Source organism: Catharus ustulatus, chromosome Z (assembly GCF_009819885.2).
Source record: "Catharus ustulatus isolate bCatUst1 chromosome Z, bCatUst1.pri.v2, whole genome shotgun sequence".
Taxonomy (NCBI): Eukaryota; Metazoa; Chordata; class Aves; order Passeriformes; family Turdidae; genus Catharus; species Catharus ustulatus.
The window spans coordinates 24,739,149-24,759,299 of record NC_046262.2 but is presented as its reverse complement, the minus strand read 5'-3'; the positions used below and the strand labels follow the sequence as shown (position 1 = coordinate 24,759,299).

At 39.2% G+C, this 20,151-nt stretch overlaps 2 protein-coding genes across 9 annotated transcripts in view; both read left to right on the top strand.

The window, feature by feature from the left end:
* Positions 1 to 6,500, top strand: part of POLK (DNA polymerase kappa) — a 36,052-nt gene extending 29,552 nt beyond the window's left edge. For all 6 annotated transcript variants that reach the window (XM_033085200.1, XM_033085201.1, XM_033085197.1 and 3 more), the window contains 4 exons: positions 1,614 to 1,785; positions 2,616 to 3,575; positions 4,673 to 4,724; positions 4,873 to 6,500. In XM_033085200.1, the coding sequence (XP_032941091.1) occupies positions 1,614 to 1,785; positions 2,616 to 3,575; positions 4,673 to 4,724; positions 4,873 to 4,957 (1,269 nt within the window). In that variant the 3' untranslated portion in view covers positions 4,958 to 6,500. The remainder of the gene's footprint in view (positions 1 to 1,613; positions 1,786 to 2,615; positions 3,576 to 4,672; positions 4,725 to 4,872) is intronic.
* A 4,002-nt stretch (positions 6,501 to 10,502) lies between these two features.
* ANKDD1B (ankyrin repeat and death domain containing 1B) overlaps positions 10,503 to 20,151 on the top strand; it is a 28,609-nt gene continuing 18,960 nt past the window's right edge. Inside the window, exons 1-6 of one of the 3 annotated variants that reach the window (XM_033085752.1) lie at positions 10,503 to 10,639; positions 13,291 to 13,394; positions 15,402 to 15,500; positions 17,208 to 17,306; positions 17,398 to 17,502; positions 19,269 to 19,367. In XM_033085752.1, the coding sequence (XP_032941643.1) occupies positions 10,564 to 10,639; positions 13,291 to 13,394; positions 15,402 to 15,500; positions 17,208 to 17,306; positions 17,398 to 17,502; positions 19,269 to 19,367 (582 nt within the window). In that variant the 5' untranslated portion in view covers positions 10,503 to 10,563. Of the gene's footprint in view, positions 10,640 to 11,459; positions 14,219 to 15,401; positions 15,501 to 17,207; positions 17,307 to 17,397; positions 17,503 to 19,268; positions 19,368 to 20,151 lie in introns of those variants that run through there. The other 2 variants (XM_033085754.1, XM_033085753.1) reach the window with 2 other exon arrangements.

Sequence of the window (20,151 nt, the reverse complement as noted above, 5' to 3'; positions counted from 1 at the left end):
AAATTAAATTGAGTTTTGAAACGTGAAAAAATAATCGAGTTATTTGGCATGTAAAGATTTTATTCTAAAAGTACAGTAATTTCAGGATTACAAGCCGCACCAATTATAAGACGCAGTTCCGGGGTGTCAGCAACGCTTCGTTTCTCCTCCATAAATAAGCCACACCGGATTGTAAGCCGCACTTTCGTTCACAGCGAGGTTCCCCATGCAACTTTCACAGAGTTGCCACATAGTAACAGAATCGTGGGATCACGGGGTTTACTGGCTCGGCTCAGGGCTGGGCAGCCTCGGGCTGGTCGGGGCTGCCAACAGGGCCGGGTGGCCCAGCTCGGCGCTGCCGCTCGGCGGGGCTGCTTGGGGCCAGCTGGGCGGCGCTGTTGCCGCTACTGGGCTCACTCGGTCCCGCCTGACGCCTGCACTGCCGCCGCCGCCTCTGCTGGCCTTACCTGCCTCTGCCAGGCTTCCCCACCTCTGCCAGGGCTTGCCGGGCTCCAGCTCGGCTTGGGGGTGTCGTGGGGTCTCACTTCTGGGTTGGCAATTTTCAGAACATTGTCCATATATTGGCCACTCTGGATTACAAGCCACACTTCCGGGTTCGGTCCAAAATTTTAGTCAAAATGGTGCGGCTTATAATCTTGAAATTACTGTAATGTTTGTAAAGGAATACTAGAGCTGATCATCTGTAAACCATGCTTTAGTCAGTCCTGTAATACTAGTGTATTGAAAACATTGTTTCTCTCCTGTATACCTGTAGGATCCAGTCTGCAGCCAGTTTTGTAGTTTAAGAACTTGACATGTGCCCAACTTGCTGAAACATTATTCACACCATTCAGTGGTATCAATAGTAGAAACAGTCCCTTTATTCCTTCTCCCCCAATACATGTTTTTACTTGGATAGAACTGTTCATATTGTCTTTGATGGTCTTATGGTAAATTAGCAAGGAATAACATTTAAGACCTAAAAGATGTGCTGTTAATCTTCTTCAGCCATAAAAGATTGACTCAAAAGATGGCAGGTTGAAAGGGACATGATCAGCTGAGGAGGACAAAAGGATAAGCATACAAAAGCACCAGAACAAAGAGAGTACTAGTTATTTACATTTGGATGGATGTGATAAATCACACAAATGGTTTGGGAGGTGCTGCCAGTGTGCTGCTGTGCCAACAAATGCTGTGTGTGGCTGTGATAGCACTATGCAGGAGGAAGTAAGTTTTCTATGAATCTGTAATGGGGTATCACTTTTGTGTTCTTAAATAGTTAGGATATCTGGCACTGGAAATTTCCAGATGAGGAAATTTTTTTTTTAGATGAAATAGGAGTTGTGCCTGTAGCCAAAACATTAACTCAATTGAACATGCTCTGGTGGCAGATGGTCTGCTGAGAACCGCAGTCAAATGACACAATTCGGAGAATTCGACTTTGGCAGAAATTTAGGGGCAAGTACAGAATCGTGCAGACAAATTCTTGGGAGTGCCTCTTCCTGTGCACAGATAAGCACACAGTCTTGACTATGGCTTAAGGGCCCTTATATAGATGCTACATAACAATGGTTTCTGTGCCATATATGATGGACATTTTAAACCTTTTTTTTAAATTGGCTTTTTTTTTCTAGGGTAAAACTGTTACATTGAAGCTTAAGAATGTTAACTTCGAAGTTAAAACAAGAGCTTCCACTGTGCTGTCTTCTGTTGCTACTGAGGAGGAAATATTTGCTGTTGCTAAAGATTTGTTAGGAACTGAAATTGATAGTGTTGCTCCTCACCCTCTACGGATAAGACTTATGGGTAAGATATTTCAAATTCATTCTTCCTTTTCAGAATTAAGAAAACTTACAGTATCTTGAAATAACACAGCATACTTTTAAGTAAAACTGGTATACATGCATTTATCCTTCTTCTATTACCCTGGTCGTTTTTGCAAAGTGAAGCAGATCTGTGCTGAAGGAGTAACTTAGGAAGTTTTACTAATGAGTGCTGAATGGTGACTTAGGAAGTTTTACTAATTGAGGTAGTACTTTTTTTATGCAAGGACAAACACGTCATCATGATAATAGAATCTTGACTCTTAGCAACCTTAATTCTGATGTTTTAGAAGAGCCTTTAAATTTGCTTTGCACCACAACAACAGAAATGCTTACAGATCTGAAAGTGCTGTGTTCTGCAGGAGATGTGAACATTTCTGGCAACAGTAAACTCTGTGTTTTGACCCTAAGATGTGTTTCAGGTGCTTATTCTACTTGAAACATTTAGTGATATATAAAATTTACTTGTCCAAGATATTAAAAAGTGCTGAAGAAAAGTATATTTTGATGGGTAAATCTAATGTAAAACTTTCAGACTGAATTCTATGTGACTGTATTTATAGCTTCATGTTACAATGCTATCAGTTAAAACCTCAGGTTACTAAAATTCAGGTTACTAAATAATATGGTTGGGCTAATGCTTGGGTATGATAAAACTGTATTGACATTATGATGCATTTGGAGGTAGTCTGCCATATTTTTGGAGATGAATTTTGCCTTTATTGAGTGAATGTATACCTCAGAAGGTGTTAATTAGGAGTTAGTATCAAGCTTTCATAGAATTGTTACTATAAGTTTGTTTTCCATCATTAGGTGTACGAGTATCAGGATTTCTAAATGAAGAAGAAAAGAAATACCAACAAAAAAGCATTACAAGTTTCTTAAAATCAGGAAAAGAAATTGGTTCTCTTAGGCTCCAGACAGAGAAGTCCAACCAAGAGTATTTCACAAAAAATTTACAAGCACCTCATAGAGAGAGTTTTTTCGATCAAAAGCGAGCAGCAAGACAATTAAACAGAGAGAATATTTCTCCAAATGAAAGCAGAGGTAAGAAGCTCTTTCATGATGATAAATCATCAGAAAATTTTGTGGAAGAAACAAAAAAAGACACAGATTTACAGAATTCTAATGTTTGTAAGATCTTTACTTGTCCTGTTTGTTTTGAGAAGCAAAGCAGCAATAATTTGGAAGAACTTAATAGACATATTGATGAGTGCCTCAGTGGGATGTATGTTAAAGATACTGTGGAAATATCCAAGAATGACAGTTCAAGAGAAAATACACCTAACTTTCTTCCACAATTTAAAAAAGAGTATGTTGATAAATGTCAAAAAAATAAAACAGATGAATTAGCAGGAACAGACCAGTCTGCAAGTGTTTCAGACAGCTCTACTAACAACAACACAGAAAAGTTTGGTCAGGTAATACCTGATAAATCTCCCAGAGAATGGCAACCTAACAATCTCAGTGACATTGCTAGAAATGTGTGTATGAAACAGTGCCTCTTCCCCAAAAGAATATCACAAGACAGTGAAGACAATTTTGGCAAGACTGAACATACAGAAGGAACTAGTTCATCCTGTTTCTTTGAAGCCAAAGAAGACACTGTTCTTGTTTGTCCAGTTTGTAATTCAGAACAGAAAACCACCAATCTTGTGTCATTTAACAGACATGTGGATGTCTGCTTAAATAAAGGCCTTATCCAGGAGCTGACAGAAAAAGACTTTCCTACTAAGACTTACAATATGGAAAACTCAAACAGAGTTTTCTCTGGTAAGTATATGCATTAGTATATATTTGATTATTCAAATTGTCTGCATTTGCAATTAAGACACTTTGGCAGTGGTATACTTTGAACTTTTTGTGACTTTGAAATTTTTTCTCAACAAGTAAGGCCTATATAGGAGTGAAAATTTTTATTTTAAAAAATATCAAATTTATTTTCATGACAAACTAAATTTTTGAATGTGATGTTAGTTTGTCAGTGCCCTCCCATTTGCCACAATGGTGACATAGGAATTACTGCTCATTTCTGGAAATTGTTTGTTAGTTAAACCCAACCATATTCAGAAACGCGTTTGTAAGGCTACTGAGTTTAAAGTGAAGATAAACGAAAATATCTTCAACCTCAATTGTTTCAGATTCAGTTAAAAGAAAGACTCCATTGTGTCATGTGCTGGCAAAAATAGGGAGATGAGAACTAGAGCTTAAAGGAAGAAACATCCAAGTCTGTTTTATAGCTAATAAAATATATCACATAACTGCACCTGTAACATGCCACAGCAGTGTAATTCATGTTTTCTGAAGTAGTTTCTCTTTTTGATAAAGAGTTCATCTTCAGTCAGATTAGAGTGCATGTGGTAAAGTATGTGCCTAATTAGTCCCTAATCTATTTTAGGAACCTCATAAAAATAAATTAAAATGCTAGTGTGTTAGAATTTTCAGAATACAATTAAGACTCACAATAAGAATTTTCAGTGATGCTGCTATTACATGTGCAAACAGGCTTTAATTGAAATTTAATACTTACTTTAGGTGAAGTTTCTTTTTTTCCCTCTGCAGGATAAAAAAATTAAAAATGTAATTTTTAACTACCACCTTGAAAATCAATTACATTATGCTGAAATATTTCTGAAAACTGTTACAAGGTCCAAGTAACATTCAAGTAAAATTCAATAACCTAAAGGCTTCTTGGTTTTCTCTTTTAAAAATGGTAATATAAACTACAGTATTCAAGCTGCAGATAATAAAATGTTATCTGCTTCTTGAGATAGATTACATTTTTGAAAAGTTCTTCCATGTATATAATTTCTGAAGCATTCTTTCATTATTAAAGTAATTAATTTTGGTTGTTTTCAATTACTTTTAAGGAGGTTTAAGCAAAGGACAGCAATGCACAAATCCATCACAAGGAGCAAAAAGGTAACTGTTTTCTGGAAGTTTGAGTACACAATTTGTTTTAAAATAATGAAGTCTAGAAAAATATTCAGTGTTGTAAAACTTTTGTTGGTATGCATTGTGTATTTCAACCTCTTACTGTTTTGTTTTTTTGCCCTTTGTTTAACCTTAGGTCTGGACTGACGGCTTCACAGTCAGTATCAAAAAAGGCCAAGTCAAGCAATTCCAAACACACAATCAAAATGTTTTTTAAATGACTGTGTACCAACATGTTCTATATGAAGCATTTCATAGAGTTTTATAACTGCAAAGTAATTTAGCATTGGCAGTACGCTGGATTCAGGTGCCTGTCATTTTGGAACCATTATATATCTGTATAAGAAGACCGTGATGTCTGAGATAGAAGAAGACATAAAATGAAGGGTTTTTTCCTTTTCTTTCCTTTGGAGAATAATACTTTTTTATATACACTTGTTTCCAAGAATCACAATTTGCTAGCACTCTGATTTATCTCCCTACAACATAGGAATCATTAGCTAGGGTGCCCCACTGTACTTGCTGAAGGCCCTCTTCTCACACCTGAACCTCTGTCTTCTCTGTTGATTTTATTGTAAAAGTAAAATTATGAGATTAACTGTGTGATAACAAAGAAGAGTTGAGTTGCTTGATTTCAGCTAACAAGTATCTGTAGTGAACACATAAATGTATTAGCCTTGCAGTTACACAGGATAAGAACAAGAACTTAGAGCACTATTAAGCTTTCATTGTTGTTACTGAAAATTACTTCAGTAAGAGCTGACCAACCAGATCTACAGGACTCGTGGTGAGATACACAACAACTTCACTTATTTAAAAATATGTTTAAAAATCTGTTAAGAGAAGGATTCGTCCAGACAAATGCTGTTTGATCTTTTGCCTTTCCAAAGAGACTGAAAACTTCTTTACCGTTTGAAGTTGTTACCAGTGAGTAGCACTAAAATTACTATAAATAAAGGTTTCATGGTGCAATAATAATGAATTATGTGCAAAGAGAAGATAATTAACCTTCTTATTGTTTAACTATCTTTCTCTTTAAAACTACTTTGTATTTCTGAATGAAGTGTATTCTGTAAGTGCATGTATGGAAAGAGAAAGTTAAGTGCAAATATTTTAAATGCTCTGTTTAGATTTTTTCTGTTCACACCAAATTGTTTAAAGATATTTTATTATAATTAAATATTTATCAGACAAATAATTTATTTTAACAGCATATTTCTTAGAAGTTATACAAACAGCGTCAAACCCTGTACGAAATATAAATTGCTCTTTAACTGCAAAGTCTTTAAAAGAAGTGGCTGTTGTAGAAGCATCTATTTTGTTGTTCAACTGTATTGGGATGTGCTTGCTTTTGAAACAAATCAATGTGTACATGGTATGTCTTAGATACCCAAGCTCAGTTCAGAATATGCTCTCCTGCTTCCAGAATTGCTGGAATTATTTCTACCTGCTTATCTGTTTGTTTGTCAGATGCTGCTGTACCCACAGCTCTCTCATTTGAATTCATGTTGGTACTCCCTTATCTGCTTTGGACCAAATCAGCTGGACTAGTTCAGACTGGAAATTGATTCGGTCAACCTTTTCTAAACTGGGTCAGTGAGCACTCAGCATGAGCTGTTCTGTTGACAGATAAGGGAACTTTTGTAGGAAAGACATAAAAGCAACTGAGGAAACATAAAACTGCCGCTGCTGTTTAGAAACTGAACACCTATCCTTTTTTTAGTTTGTATCTCTGATTCAATAAAGTGTAGAATCTAAGTATTACCTTGTAATTGTGTGTATATCTTTAAAATGTCTATTTTTGCATGACCATTATATAGCAAGAAGTAAGCTGCTCTTAAGTGCTTGAAAAAAATAAGTTGGTTGGCTTAACTAACTAGCTTAACTTTTGAGTAGCCTCAAAAGTTGCCTTGCCATCTATTTAAAAAGGAAGTGTCATAGAGTTATCCTAGTATCATAAAAAGGCTGTGCATGTATCAGTAATTAATGTGAAAATAAAACTGATAGTGTGATTGTAAATTATTTAGTACAATTCTATAGTGGCTTGACCTGGGCTGGATGCCAGGCAGCCACCAAAGCCACTCTTACTCACCTCTGCACCTGGACAGGGGAGACAAAATATGGTGAATGGTTCATGAGTTGAGATAAGGACCAGGAGAAATCACTCATCAAATACCATCATGGGCTAAGCAGGCTCTAACTAGAGATATTAAATGAATTTATCACTAAAATAAATGAGAGTGGGATGAAAAGTAAAATTAGACCTTAAAAAATCTTCCCCCTCCTCCATCGCTCCTTCCCACCTCTACCTCCTCCCCCAGTGGGACACAGAGACAAGGAATGGAGGTTATGGTCAATTCCTCACATGTTTTTGCTGCTCAGAGAATCTTTCCCCTGCTCCAACATATGGAGTACCTCCCATGAGAGACCGTTCTCATTCAACTTCAACATGAGTCCAGCCCATGGGCAATAGCTCTCTGTGAACTGCTGCAGTGTGGGTCACTCTTGCATGGGGTGCAGTCCTCCAAGGACAGGCTGCTCCAGTATAGGTCCCCCACAGTGTCACAAGTCCTGCCAGGAAACCTGCTTCAGTGTGGGCTCCCCTCCCCACAGGTCTGCAGGCCCTTGCTCCAGTGTGGGCTCCCCTCTCCATGGGTCTGCAGGTCCCTGCCCCATTGTGGGCTACCCAAGAGGTCACAGCCCCCTCTCAGACATCCGCCTGCTCCACTGTGGGTCTCTTTCATGGGCTGCAGGTGGATCCCTGCAGCCCCACTGACCTCCATGGGCTGCAGGGGCACAGCTGTCTCACCATGGTCTGTACCATGGGCTGCAGGGGAATCCCAGCTCCAGTGCCTGGAGCACCCATTGCCCCTGCTTTCCCACTGACCTTGGTGTGTACAGAGCTGTTCTTCTCATATTCTCACTCTGTTCTTCTGTGGTCAAAATTACAACTGTGCAAAACTTTTTCTTCTCAAATCTCTTATCAAAGAGACCTTGCCACCATTCCCACTTGATTCGGCATTGGCCAGCAGTGGGTGCATCTAGAGCTGGCTAGAATTGGCTTTGCTGGACATGGGAGAAGCTTCTGGCAGCTTTTCGCAGAAGTCACCCCTGTAGCCCCCCTGCTACCAAAGTTTGGCCATGCAAACCCAATACAAAATTGTGTGTATTTACTGGTTAACAAGTCCTTTCCCCCCCTACTTCTTAGAGATTTTTATTACCATATTTATTACTCTTTTTGTCTGAAGAAGGCTTTCAGTTCATGATTAAGCATAGCTGACAATTTCTGTGATACAATTTTTCTTCTTGTTTCTTGTGGGGAAGACTGTGTAAGCAATGGTTTTGTTTTGCGTTTTCAGCAGTGACTCTGCATTATTCAATTGATCTTAAATTAAAATCTGTTTTTATTAATATCTAGCTGTCTTTAATTGTAAATTATTTCCTGTATGTGGGCCATTCCACACTTACTATATCCATAGTTCTGAAGCATGTGAATGATCTAGGATAGCAGCAGATGTGACTTCTTGTGTACTGTATCTCCTCATTTAAGATATACATATAAGTACAGTAATTTCACGAGTATAAGGCACACCCTTTTGACTAAAATTTTGATCCAAACCCAGCAGTGTGCCTTATAATCTGGTGCACCTTATAGTCGTAGAATTACTGTACTTTATCTTGAATTCCTCTTTTAGTTATGAGTAACAGAGGAAAAGGATAATGACTCTGCAATCTTAATGTCGTTCCCTCTGCCAGTTCTGAATAAAGGAATTTAGACAGTCTACACATTGCAACATGTTTGGGTTTTACCCTACCTTTTATTTTTATATTGGCTCTACTCATTTCTGTATGTATTACTGCTGTTATCTTAAGTATTAAAGTGTTCAGATTTCCTGTCAGAGTGAGAGCTCTGTGGAGGCAAGTAAGGAATATGTTAGAGTACTTCTTTGTTCTGCACTTTGCTTGGATCCTTCACCTCTATACGTTTTTGTGTCAATCTAAGTTTTTGTCTGCAGTATGTGAGGGAAATTTGAAAAGGTCAAGTTTGTAGGAAGTGGTTAGAGAATGTGCTAAAATTACTACATATAACATTTAAACATGGGATAAACTGTGAAACAGTGCTGTGCATTAGTAATTAGAATTGGAAATTAGCAGCTGGTGTTTCATGACTGAAAATTATAATTTTACTGTAACTGATACTCTGTATGAGACTGCAAATCTATCCCTCTTTTGGTGCCAATTTTGTAGGCAAGCCTAATCATTCCATAGTTGTCTGTTGTCACTCATTTTGACAAGGAGCATTAACATTGAAAATGGTCTGCATTACCTTTCTTCTTTTTAAGAAATTGCTGGAACATTTGACTCCCAGGAATCAAGTACAAGCAAAACATCCATGATTCATTTATGGCTAAATCAATTGGTTGTTCTCACTGAGTTTACTTTCACAGGGTTGTCTTTTCTTTCAGCTGAGTTACAGTCACCTACAGGAAGTACTGTTGGTGAAAGTGTCTTATCAGACTGAAGTGTATCAAAAGATTTTTATACATCATAGCCTGTCTATACCAGAAAATGTTTAAGGGAGATAAGAACTGTGAAATCTCTTTGTCTATGGCAAGCAGAATCTGACCAATTAGTTTTTATATCCAAATTTGTTAAATTTACAAACTCCTGAGTCTTTTAGGTTAATTTTATTATGGACAGGTACAGTGTTAGTCATCTTGGAAATTAATATGATTGTGTAATTTAATTTAACAAAAACTTACAGTGAAGGAACTCAAATGTGTCTACAATTGTGTGGGGCTGAATACTGTTTCTGCTTTCTTGGAGCTACTTTTCCTATATTTATTTTGAAATAGCAATATCAAAGGCTGTTTTTAAAGTAAAATTCAAGGTAGTCACTTAAAAAAATTATGCCCTGTTGTGGAAAAAATTGTTTCCTATGTGTAAGGAAATACCAATTCTGGCTTAAGTAGACCAAAGTCATAGTGGATTTCAAGGTAAGTTGAGAAATAGGTAGGGTAGATGGATCTCAGTATACCAGGTCACAAAACCTGAGCTTTTGGGGATGTGTGTTTTGATTTTGATGGGATTTTCACAAAAGCAAATGCAAACATACTCTACCTGCAAGGGTCTTGTGATTGGATCAATACTGCTACCACATGTGCATGGCTATGCACAGATTTGTCAGAAGCACCTCAGTCTCTCACACCCTAAGACTATGTGAAGCATTGCAGGAGAGCAGGGATGGTAACCCTCTCCTGTCCAGTGAGCACTGGTTGACAATGATGAGAGTAACTCCCCAAAATAACTTCAACCTGCATAGAGAGCTCCACGACTACCCAGGACCTGGCTCCAGGCATCCCATGCAAGCTGTGATACTTCTGTGTGTTTGTACACGTGTGCTTCAGGCATGGCTTTTCAAAGGTTTTCAGGTGCAGCAGGATTGCATTTTGACTGTCTCGTGTGCACTTGAGGGTGCTGATTGTTCCTGGCACATAAGGCTAGCCGCTAGGGAAGACCTGGGTGGGGGGATTGGATGGGGCAAGGATGATCCTGTTCAGTGCCTAGCCACTGCCAAGAAATTTAGTCTTTAGAGCTTCGTTTCTCTTAGAACAAACCCCTGCTCCAGACATCTGCCCCTTCCCTCGGTGGTGTCCGGGCACCAGCGGGGTGCTTGCAGGTGTGCCCGCAGGGGTGTGTTTGGCCCGGCTGCGTGTACTGCCGCCCTGGGAACCGGTTTGTCGGGGCCAGCGCAGGACACCTCCCTCGGCACACCGGCCTGAGGCCCTTTCCCTCGGCTGAGGAGAAGGAGGAGCGCAGGGCACCGATGAAGGGCCTGAGGCGCCTGCTCCGCGCCGGGGAGGATGCCGCGCCCGGAGCCGCGGCAGTGAGCCACGAGGGCCGTGAGTGCGCGGGGCTGGGGGCCAGGCCAGGCCAGGCCGCCCGGGGGGTGGGGGCAGGCCGCCCGGGGGAGGGGGTCAGGCCGGCCGGGGGGTGGGGGCAGGCCGGCCGGGGAAGGGGCAGCTGGAATTTGGAATGTGGTGCTTCCAGGGGAGGTCCTGCCCACTGCCCCGCTTTCCTTCGTCTTCGGCTGCTCTGAGAGGGTCCGCTGCTATTAGTCACGTCCCCGGAGCTGAGCATCCGCCATCAGTTTCACAGCCAGTCTGGGCCCCCGTTTTGGGAGGCACACAGGAATCAGAGGATCTTGCACTCAGAAACACAACCCAGGGATGGGCTCCAGCCTTCAACCTGCATACCAGTCTGTGAAAGAACAGACTGCTCTGGTGTGAGCTGCAGTTAGTGAAAATAGGTGATTTGTGGAAACTAAGTGGTAGTTGCCAAACCCTGCTTCACCCCAGTCCTGCGATCACAGCGTGACAGCCAGGAGCCATTATCTGCGACTGTGGTTCTTGCTCCCAGCTTGGCAAAGAGGGCAGTTAAAGAAGATAACTAATGAAATATCACCATTGGACTCAATCAGTAGTTTTTCCAATGGCTTTTTTGAAATGGAAAATTGCTATTTTAGAAGAAAATCATAGTGACTTAACGAGATCTCTACATTGCTCTAGTAATTTTATATCCAATAAAAAGAAAACCCAGAGAAAACTTTGAAAATGTTGCCATATCCTTAAATATATTATATAATTTTTAGAAACAATAGGATAAAAGTAGTTTTATTGCTATTTTAATCCATTTTTTTTTTAATTTTACTTCCTTGGACTTTTTCAGCTAATTCAAATGACACATAGTGTGTCTACATTGTCATGGTTATTAACTCCTGAATCACTAAAGAAGTATGAAGCAAGAGAGATTATTAAGAAATAAAATGCACAGAGCAAGAGACCTTTTTAGCAGCACATGGCCAATTCGTGGCTTCTGGACAGGAGAGAAAAGAACACTATTTTTAGTTAGAATTACAAAACTGTCCTTGCTAATGCATATACAGTGAAGAAACATAATTTTATCTTGTTTTTGAAGGCGGTGTTGAGTAAAGTCTTGGGGGTGTTCCTGATTGTCCTGAGGTACATTTATCTCTGGAACCTCCTATAAGATACAGCGGTCAGCAAGAATGAATGTGGCCTAATTGTAATTAATTGCAGCTAATTAGTACTGTATCTTTTTTCCACATTTGCCATAAATTTGCCTTGAGCAAGGTATCCTTTGACCATTGGTTTACCTGAGTTTGAAATCAAGTTAATAGAAAGCTCTGTTGGATACTTCCTAGGGTAATGACTATGAAAACTGGGACTAAGGCATTTATTCTTCAAAGATCACTGTTCATAATAATGATTTTGGCTGTCAGCTATGCTTGTTGTCACAGATGCCAGAAGTGCATTTTTATTTGCAAATGCTTTTTTTCTTTTTTTTCCCTTCCTTGTGCCTGCATGTTGTAATACAAATAACACATATACTGTGATTCCCAGGGAAGTTTGGAAGGATGATTTTTATTTGAGCCACTTTGATGATTTCATAGGAATACTGGAAACACCTTTGCAAGTGTCAAGTTTAATTTCTGATTCATTTTGTACAGCAAAAATGTGATTACTCTCCCTGAGATTATACCCATGGGTAACATATAAAATGCAATTAAGTGAACAGCATCCTGATTTTCCTTAGCTTGCTCTGCAGTCATACTGCCTCAAGCTGTGTCCTTATTAGGCAATAATGAACTTAGACATAATGGGTTAGGATGACCTTGCTTGAGAGGGCTCTAAGGAATAGATAATTCCTGTAGTTCCTGGTCCAGCAGAGTGGTGCCTCCTTGGTGATATCATTGGACAAGTGATCTTCAACCCACAATATTCTAGACAGAACACATCCAACTGAGTGTGACATACTATTGGATTATAAGTATCTACTAACATTTTTACAACCGGCGTAATTGCTACATGATTTTCTTCTAAGTGATTAATTAAATGTTGCAGTAGAAACATGAAAAATATTCTGACCTCCAGCTAAACTAGTTATCAGATACTGGAATTTTGCTTTTCAGAGTTACTGAATATGCCTTGTAACTACTTTAGCTGACCGAACAGATGCTAGTTTTTGAACGGAGACATTAAAGGAAGGTCTCAGTTTACAAGTGGGTTTTTTTTGTTTTGGTTTGTTTTTCCAGTCGTGTCACACTGTTTGGTTACTGTTTACACATATTGTGTTTCAGTGGTGTCTTTTAAAACAGAGCAATTTCTCAAAATATAGGAAATAAATGCTGCAGTTTGTAGCAGTTACTGCTATGCCTATGCAGTAATTTGGGATGCAGTTAGATAGCAAGAGCTTCATAAATAAACTGTTCCTGTGAGTACCAACTCTGGAAATCCATGTTGTGAAAAGTCTCCCTTTAGTTGCACTTGAAAGATGAAACTAGAAATACCAGCCAGATGTCTCAAAAGGAGAAAAACATAGTCATGAAATGCTTTGATGATGAGAAGCAAGTGATTCTCATAACATTAAATCAGTAGAAATAGCAGAAAGTATAAACAGTATCATCATGCCTTATGTTGGTTATGGCTGCTTTTTTAATAATATGGAGTTTCCATATTATGTTTTCCCACAGTACTGCCCGATGAGAGAGAATTTCAATATGCTGCTAAAATGAACAATTTGGATACCATGGAAAAGCTGTTTAAAAAGAATGTTAATATAAATGCTGTAGATACTGTGAGTATGAAGTGCCGGACAGATCACTGATATGACGGATGACTCCTTGGGGTTTCATGGGGGAATGCCAGCATACCCCCACAGTTGTAAGGTGGTGAGACTGCAGAAGTGCCCTCTAGGACCTGATGCAGAGTCATTTCCTATGGCCATTATGGACATTAAGATTGTACAGCATAACTCTCAGGTTTTGCAGTAGTCACTGGGAGCTAAGGACTTCTCAGCTTTGTGCCTGCCCTGGTGTTTCCTCAGAGCTCTAATTTCTCAAGTTCTCCATTGTTCTGAGTGGGATGACTTTACCTCACTTTAAGAATGGATTAATGCTCCTAGCGTTACAAATTTCTAGAAAGAAGTATTACTCTTTGGTCTGCATGGAACTGTGGGAGCATTCTACAACATCCTCAATCTCCAGCCTGAACTTGGAGTTCGTATTTACCCTAGATACACAAAAATGCATTTCTTATGCTGACTTCAGTGCTAGGCCTAAAATCTAAGGACGTATACTTCACAGCAGCTAAATATATCACTGTGTTCCATGTGAGAGGTAGTTCAACAGCAACGAAGCAGTCATACTAATCTGGGAGTTTTGCATAACAGCATCCTCTCAATGGCTACATATAAATCATCTACCCATGAATGTCCAATGTTACTTGTTCTGGGTTCTGAAAAAAACTGCTTCCCATGCACACATGCATTTTCACCCACTGGGGAATTCAGAAGCTGGTATAGTGCATTTGCTTGCTTTGAAACAGACAAGAAGATAAACATTTCCTCTGAGCACACTTCTCTTGAATACTGAGAGTATCACTTGCATTATACCCTAAAAGGTCATTTAGAAATAATTCTTTCTTCCTTCTTGCTTTCCAGAATTCAGGAAGTGAATCTGAATGCATTTTTCAGTCCAGTAGTTTGAAACTTTACTCTGTCATCCTCAAATTAGACCTGTAGTAGGAGAGTTGCTAGCATAGCTTGAGAGGGGTTATGCTTTGATTGATTGTCCTAATAGGGATGTAGCTTATGCTGGCAAAGCCATTTGTTTTGTTAATGTAGATCATTCCTGCCCTTGTACTCTCAAGCCAAATAAAGGCTGTCAAAAGATGAGCTTTTTGATAGTAGTCTTTCTGTAGTACAAGAGGCTTTTTTCCTAACAGAAATATACATCATAAATCCCACCTTTTTATTCCTTTTGATACATATGGTTGTAAATTTAAATTTATACATTAAGAAGTCAGGTCATCTTCAGAGAAGCTAAGAAAACAAATCCAAACTGACTTTTAAAATTAATTGATTAAATCTCTCAGACATCTTTGTAAGGGCACTATCAGTTACTTACGTTAAACCCAGTTATGTTCATTTTAACTGAAAGCAAAACTCTCTCCAATAAAATTTGATTCAATTTAAGAAATACCCTTTTACCACGAATTACTTTATGGAAGTCTTCTTGAGAAGCACTGAGCCCATTCCCCTCTGTAAAGTTACTCGCTGTTCGCAAGGTGGTAGCTTTCATTTACGTAGATGATGACTCAGTCTGAGAAGGTGACTGAGTGAGGGAGAAATCTTGGCTTGCATTGCAGAGGTTTAGTCAAAAGCAAGGAGGATATCAAAAGCAAATCTAACTGTGTACGTGTGGTCCTCAGGTATTCAAACTATACCATGCAACAAAGTAATGAACAAGGATGCTCCTTGTACTGCGTACACCTGCCCTATGCAGTGCAGTGTTTGACTACTTAATCCCATTTTGACATTTCAATGAAGGGACAATACTATGTAGACTAACAAAATAATTCTGTTTTTACTAGAATTCTCTAATACCAATATCTAAATTCTATCCAAGGAAACAAAACAAAATATGTAGATAAAGATCAAGTGTAACTGTTGAAGGAGTGATATGAAGTAGTATGTATTAACAGGTATTTTTGATAACAACCAGAGAATTCCAAAATCCTGACCACCTACGCAGGGAAAAGAGCTGTATTACAGACCTGACAAACAAAGCTTTGCTTATTCCAGCTGAAGCGCACAGCGCTACATTTTGCTGTTGCGGGAGGTCATTTGTCCGTGGTGGATTTTCTTCTTCATCATAAAGCTAGACTTGACATGGCAGATCAGGTAAGCTGGCTTAACTGTTTTGATTCACATGTATAGGAACACCTTAGAGGAACAGTAAAAGTAAATATCTTTCTCATGCTCCCAGTTGTGCAAAATTAAGAGCTTGCAGTAAAATATATGATTTGTCTTAGAGCTGCATATATTTATATGAACAAAGAATTTTTAGAGGAAAAACACATTGCCCAAAGTATTGGATAACATGAATACCTGAGTGAGCCTAAGGCACCTCCCTTGGCCAGGTTACAGTGTTTACCTAAAACAACCACGGATATTATTTGCCTTGTGTGCTGCTGCAAGAGCACACTGTTGACTCATGTTCAACTTAGTGTGCATCAGGAGCCCCAGGTCTTCCTCTACCAAACTGCTTTCCAGGCCATTGTCCCCAGCCAGTAGTGCTGCCTGGGTTTGCTCTTCCTCAGGGGCAGGGCTTTGAATTTCTCCCTGCTGAATTTCATGATGTTCTTGCCAGGCCGTTTCTCCAGCCTGTCAAGATTTCCTTGGATGGCAGCACACCAATATGGTGTATCAGCCATTCCTCCCAGTTTACTATCATCTGTAAGTTTGCTGCAGGTACACTGTGCTTATCATTCAGGTCATTAATGCAGATGCTAAATAGCATTCCCAGGATGGATGCCTAGTGGGCATTGCTTGCAACTGGCCTCCAGCTGTTCATAGCTTGGTAGGATTTTGGGGCAGACTTTTAGGCCACAGACACAAATTTTGTTGAAGCCCAGATTTATTTTATTGCCTGCATACCAGGTACATATTCCATATTGCCCTCCACTGTTTTCCACTGCAATTTCTGCAAATACAGGAAAGACTGATAAAGTGAGTCCTGTGCAGAGCCTCTAGAATGATTAGAAGTGCAACACATGGTATATGAGGAGGTGTCCTAATATCCACCTAAACCTCCTCTTACATACTGCATGCCATTCCCTCTGGTCCTTCCAGGTCAGTGCCTGCCCCTCCCCTTGCCCTCACAAGGAAGTTGCTACTGCAGTGAGGTCTCGCCTCTGTCTCCTCTGGGTTGAACAGACCAAGTGACTCAGTTGCTTTTCATATGGTTTCCCCTCAAGGTCCTTCATCATCTTTGTATTCCTCCTTTGGACACTCTCGATAACTTTACATCCTTGTATTGTTGCAGCCAAAACTGCCCCCAGCACTCAAGGTAAAGCTGCACCAGCACAGAGTTGAGCTAGTCCTGTTGTTTTTAAGATGTTAAAAATAGGCTTATTTTTCTCCTATAAGAGAAAAGGTTTTTAGAGAATTTGAGAGATGAGAACGCTAGAAAGAGACCTAAATAGAAAATAATGGTGACTCATGGAAATATAGTCATTGCATATTATCACTTGGAATGTCATCCACTGCACAGGACTATCTGCTATCTGTGTGGTTTCTGGAGAGAAAAAATAATTTCCAGGTAGTATTTAATCCCTCTGTTTTAAAATGGGATGAGTCGTTCTCTAGAGATGCCAGATCTTCTGTCAAGAAGAGGTCAAACATTTATCTTACTTTTACTCTAAGTCTTACTGCATTTAGCTTAATTTAAGTGAGATGAATCCTATCCACACTGTGAAGTGTTCATATTGCTTTTCTAAAACCCTGCAGATTGGAACCTACTAATACACTGAATCAATAAAAAAACCTAAAGAAATTTGGACTGAGGTATTTTCGTGGTAATTTCTGCCTTTGTCATTTTATTTGAAGCATGGCCTGACAGTGATTCATCTTGCAGCTTGGACTGGAAATCTGGATGTAATGCGAAAATTAGTTAAAGCAGGTGCTGATCAAAAGGCTAAGAACGAGGTTTGTTGATGACAAGTTTTTACCAACCCTAAACATGTTTATGATGGAAAAAAAATCAAACATTCTTACAGACTGATTTACCATTTTTCAGGAAGGAATGAATGTACTGCATTTTGCAGCTCAGAGCAACAGCATTAAAATAGTTGATTATTTCCTGCAAGATCTTCATCTGAATGACCTGAACAAACCTGATGGGGTACAGTGCATTTCTTTTTACTTATTTGATATCATGAGGCTTTCGTTTTAGGGGAAACAATCTTGGGGAATTTCAATGAATTTTAATTTATTGACAGTTACATATACTTTTAATTATTGACTTGCATATTGAGAAACAGATAAAAGAAACAACCAGACAAGCACTTAGACCTTTCCTCTGTGTTTGCCCATTTCAGTTGGACTGCAGACACCCTCTGCTGTCCTTGCTTTTGCTGCTTGTGATGCTCAGTCAGGGTAAGGCAATGGGAGGCAGAGGAGGTGGGGTTCAGTCCCCAGTGGATTCCTCTTTTTCTGCTCTTTGCTTCTTACTATTTTCCTCTGCTCCAGAAAGCTTCTTGCATGGGCTGCAGTCACCCTGTGGGTGTACCTTCCCCTGTGTCTCCTCCCGTGCGTCTTCTTGTGTCTCCTCCTGTATCTCCCCTTGTGCATCCTCCTCACAGCAGTGTCCAGCCATTCTAAATACTTTTTCACAGAAGCATCATTTGGTTCTATGTTGGGTTAAGTGTTGACACATCATGGGACCTTAGGACAGTTTGGTCTGCTGTGGAACCAACTGGAAATGTCTGTGGCCAGCACAGGGCAGCTTCTGACATTTCCCACACAGCTCGTCTTCACAGACCCCTGCCCTTACCAAAACCTGCCAGTTATGGCCAACATAGCCACGTTTCATCAAAAGTAGAGCATAGAGCTATGTGCAGCCATCCTACAGAGGTGCAGTGACTCTCCAACAGTGCCTCATCCTCATCAGGTTTTCTGTGTTTTTAATTTCCATAGTGCTGGGATCTTGTTTTGAAACGCTATGTAGCTATGTCAGATATTTTATCTTTACATGAGGAAAACTTATTTCTGTGAAATCTCACACCTAAAGAACAAATCTCCCGTATTTTTTTTCTGAGTTTCTTGAATTTTATTGACCTAAGTGTGCAAAATTCTGAATCCTTTTTGCAAATGACAAGTCTGACTAAACAGAGTTAATTTAACAGAATATACCTTTGAAGTTTTAGGCCTTGGGAAAGGAAAGGTGAGGAAGCACCTTCTCAACCATCTGTTGAGGTTGCATCATAATTCTCTGCTAGGTGTGTGCATTTTTTTCCTATAGGCGCTATAAGGTATGATATGAAGCCATTTTACCTAGCCATTTTACATGCCTTATTGTCTGAACAGTGGTATAATTTTGTGTCTAGGTAACTTTGTGCAGCCAAATTTGTAAATGGTTTGAAAAATTTAGGTTAGTTTCAATACCACCAAAACTACCTACAATGTACAGTGCTAAATTCAGGCCTCCTGGATGAAACTTCTGAGATATGCCAGTTCTGGTCTCTGTTTCCAGAATTTGGATCAAACAAATTAACCTACAGAAATAAATCTTACCATTTCTTTGCTGCTTGTTTCTGAGCATCGTCAGACTTTTAACGACACAGTTATTTTAATAAATATTTTCATACTGAGAAAAAATAGGATTAAAAAACTTTGAGTGTCTTTTCCACTTTTTTTACCTTTTCTAAACAGTTTTTACATATTTCATTCAGGATATGCAAGATGTATAATCTGTTTATATACACTAAGTTTGTTTTTTAGTTACTGCTCTTTTATGTATCTACTATTGTGTTAATCTCCTTAGTCATATGATATATAAATTTTAATGTGGATACACATGTACATATGCATGCCGCATATCTAGTAAATAGAAGTAAAGTATTTCTACTTCTGGTAACACTATATTTCTGTCCATAATTTTTCTTCTAGAAGGGTAAAAAGCCGTTTCTTCTGGCCTCTGAAAAAGGCCATGTTGACATGATAAAAAAATTGATCTCTCTGAAGCTATTTACGTCTGAAAAAGATGAGGTAAATGTTTATTTTCCACAAAAGTACAACTACAAGTGTGCTTATGAAAGATTATTTTGTTTCACTGTGTTTATGATACAATCTAATATCTGAGTATGCTGCACAGATGTTACACTGGTATATGGAACCAACAAACATAAAGGATGATGATTTTTTAGTGATAAAGGGAAAGCAGTGGAATGAGTGCCAGAAGACTTTTCCATACACATTCATAATTTTTGCAAAGCAAGACTAGCATATGATTTCTTTTGAGAGAAGTGGGGAAGCTTGTTCGTGATGGTGCCAGTCTATGTTCTGGGATATCATATTTCCCAGTGTTTCACTGTTTGTCTGTGTCTGTGTGTCACCGTGTGACCAATTTTTCAAAGGTGTATAAAAGTTTCAGGATGCAAATAAACTCCTATAAATTCTTTTTCAGCAGTACCTTAACACTTCAATCTGATTGAGTTTGCTTTGACACTATATTTTAAGGTATCTAAGTCTGCTCTTAAATTTATTTTTCCTTACTTGACTATTTCTGGAATGAGCAAGTTAATATTTCTCTGCATCTGAGGCATTGCACGGACAAATACATTAAAAATTGTGAAATTCTCAGATACTGCATTTACAGAACCATGTAAGTAGGTACTCAGGAAGTGATGTTGGTCTTTTTGGCATTCTGGTAGTCGTTTAAAAGCTGCAGTGCCACCCGGAGCTCTGCTGTGCTAAGCAGTTTATCAGCAGAGGTTGAAAGATAGTGTTGTCCCAGACATCTAGCAGATTAAAGGTGTCAACAACACCAGGA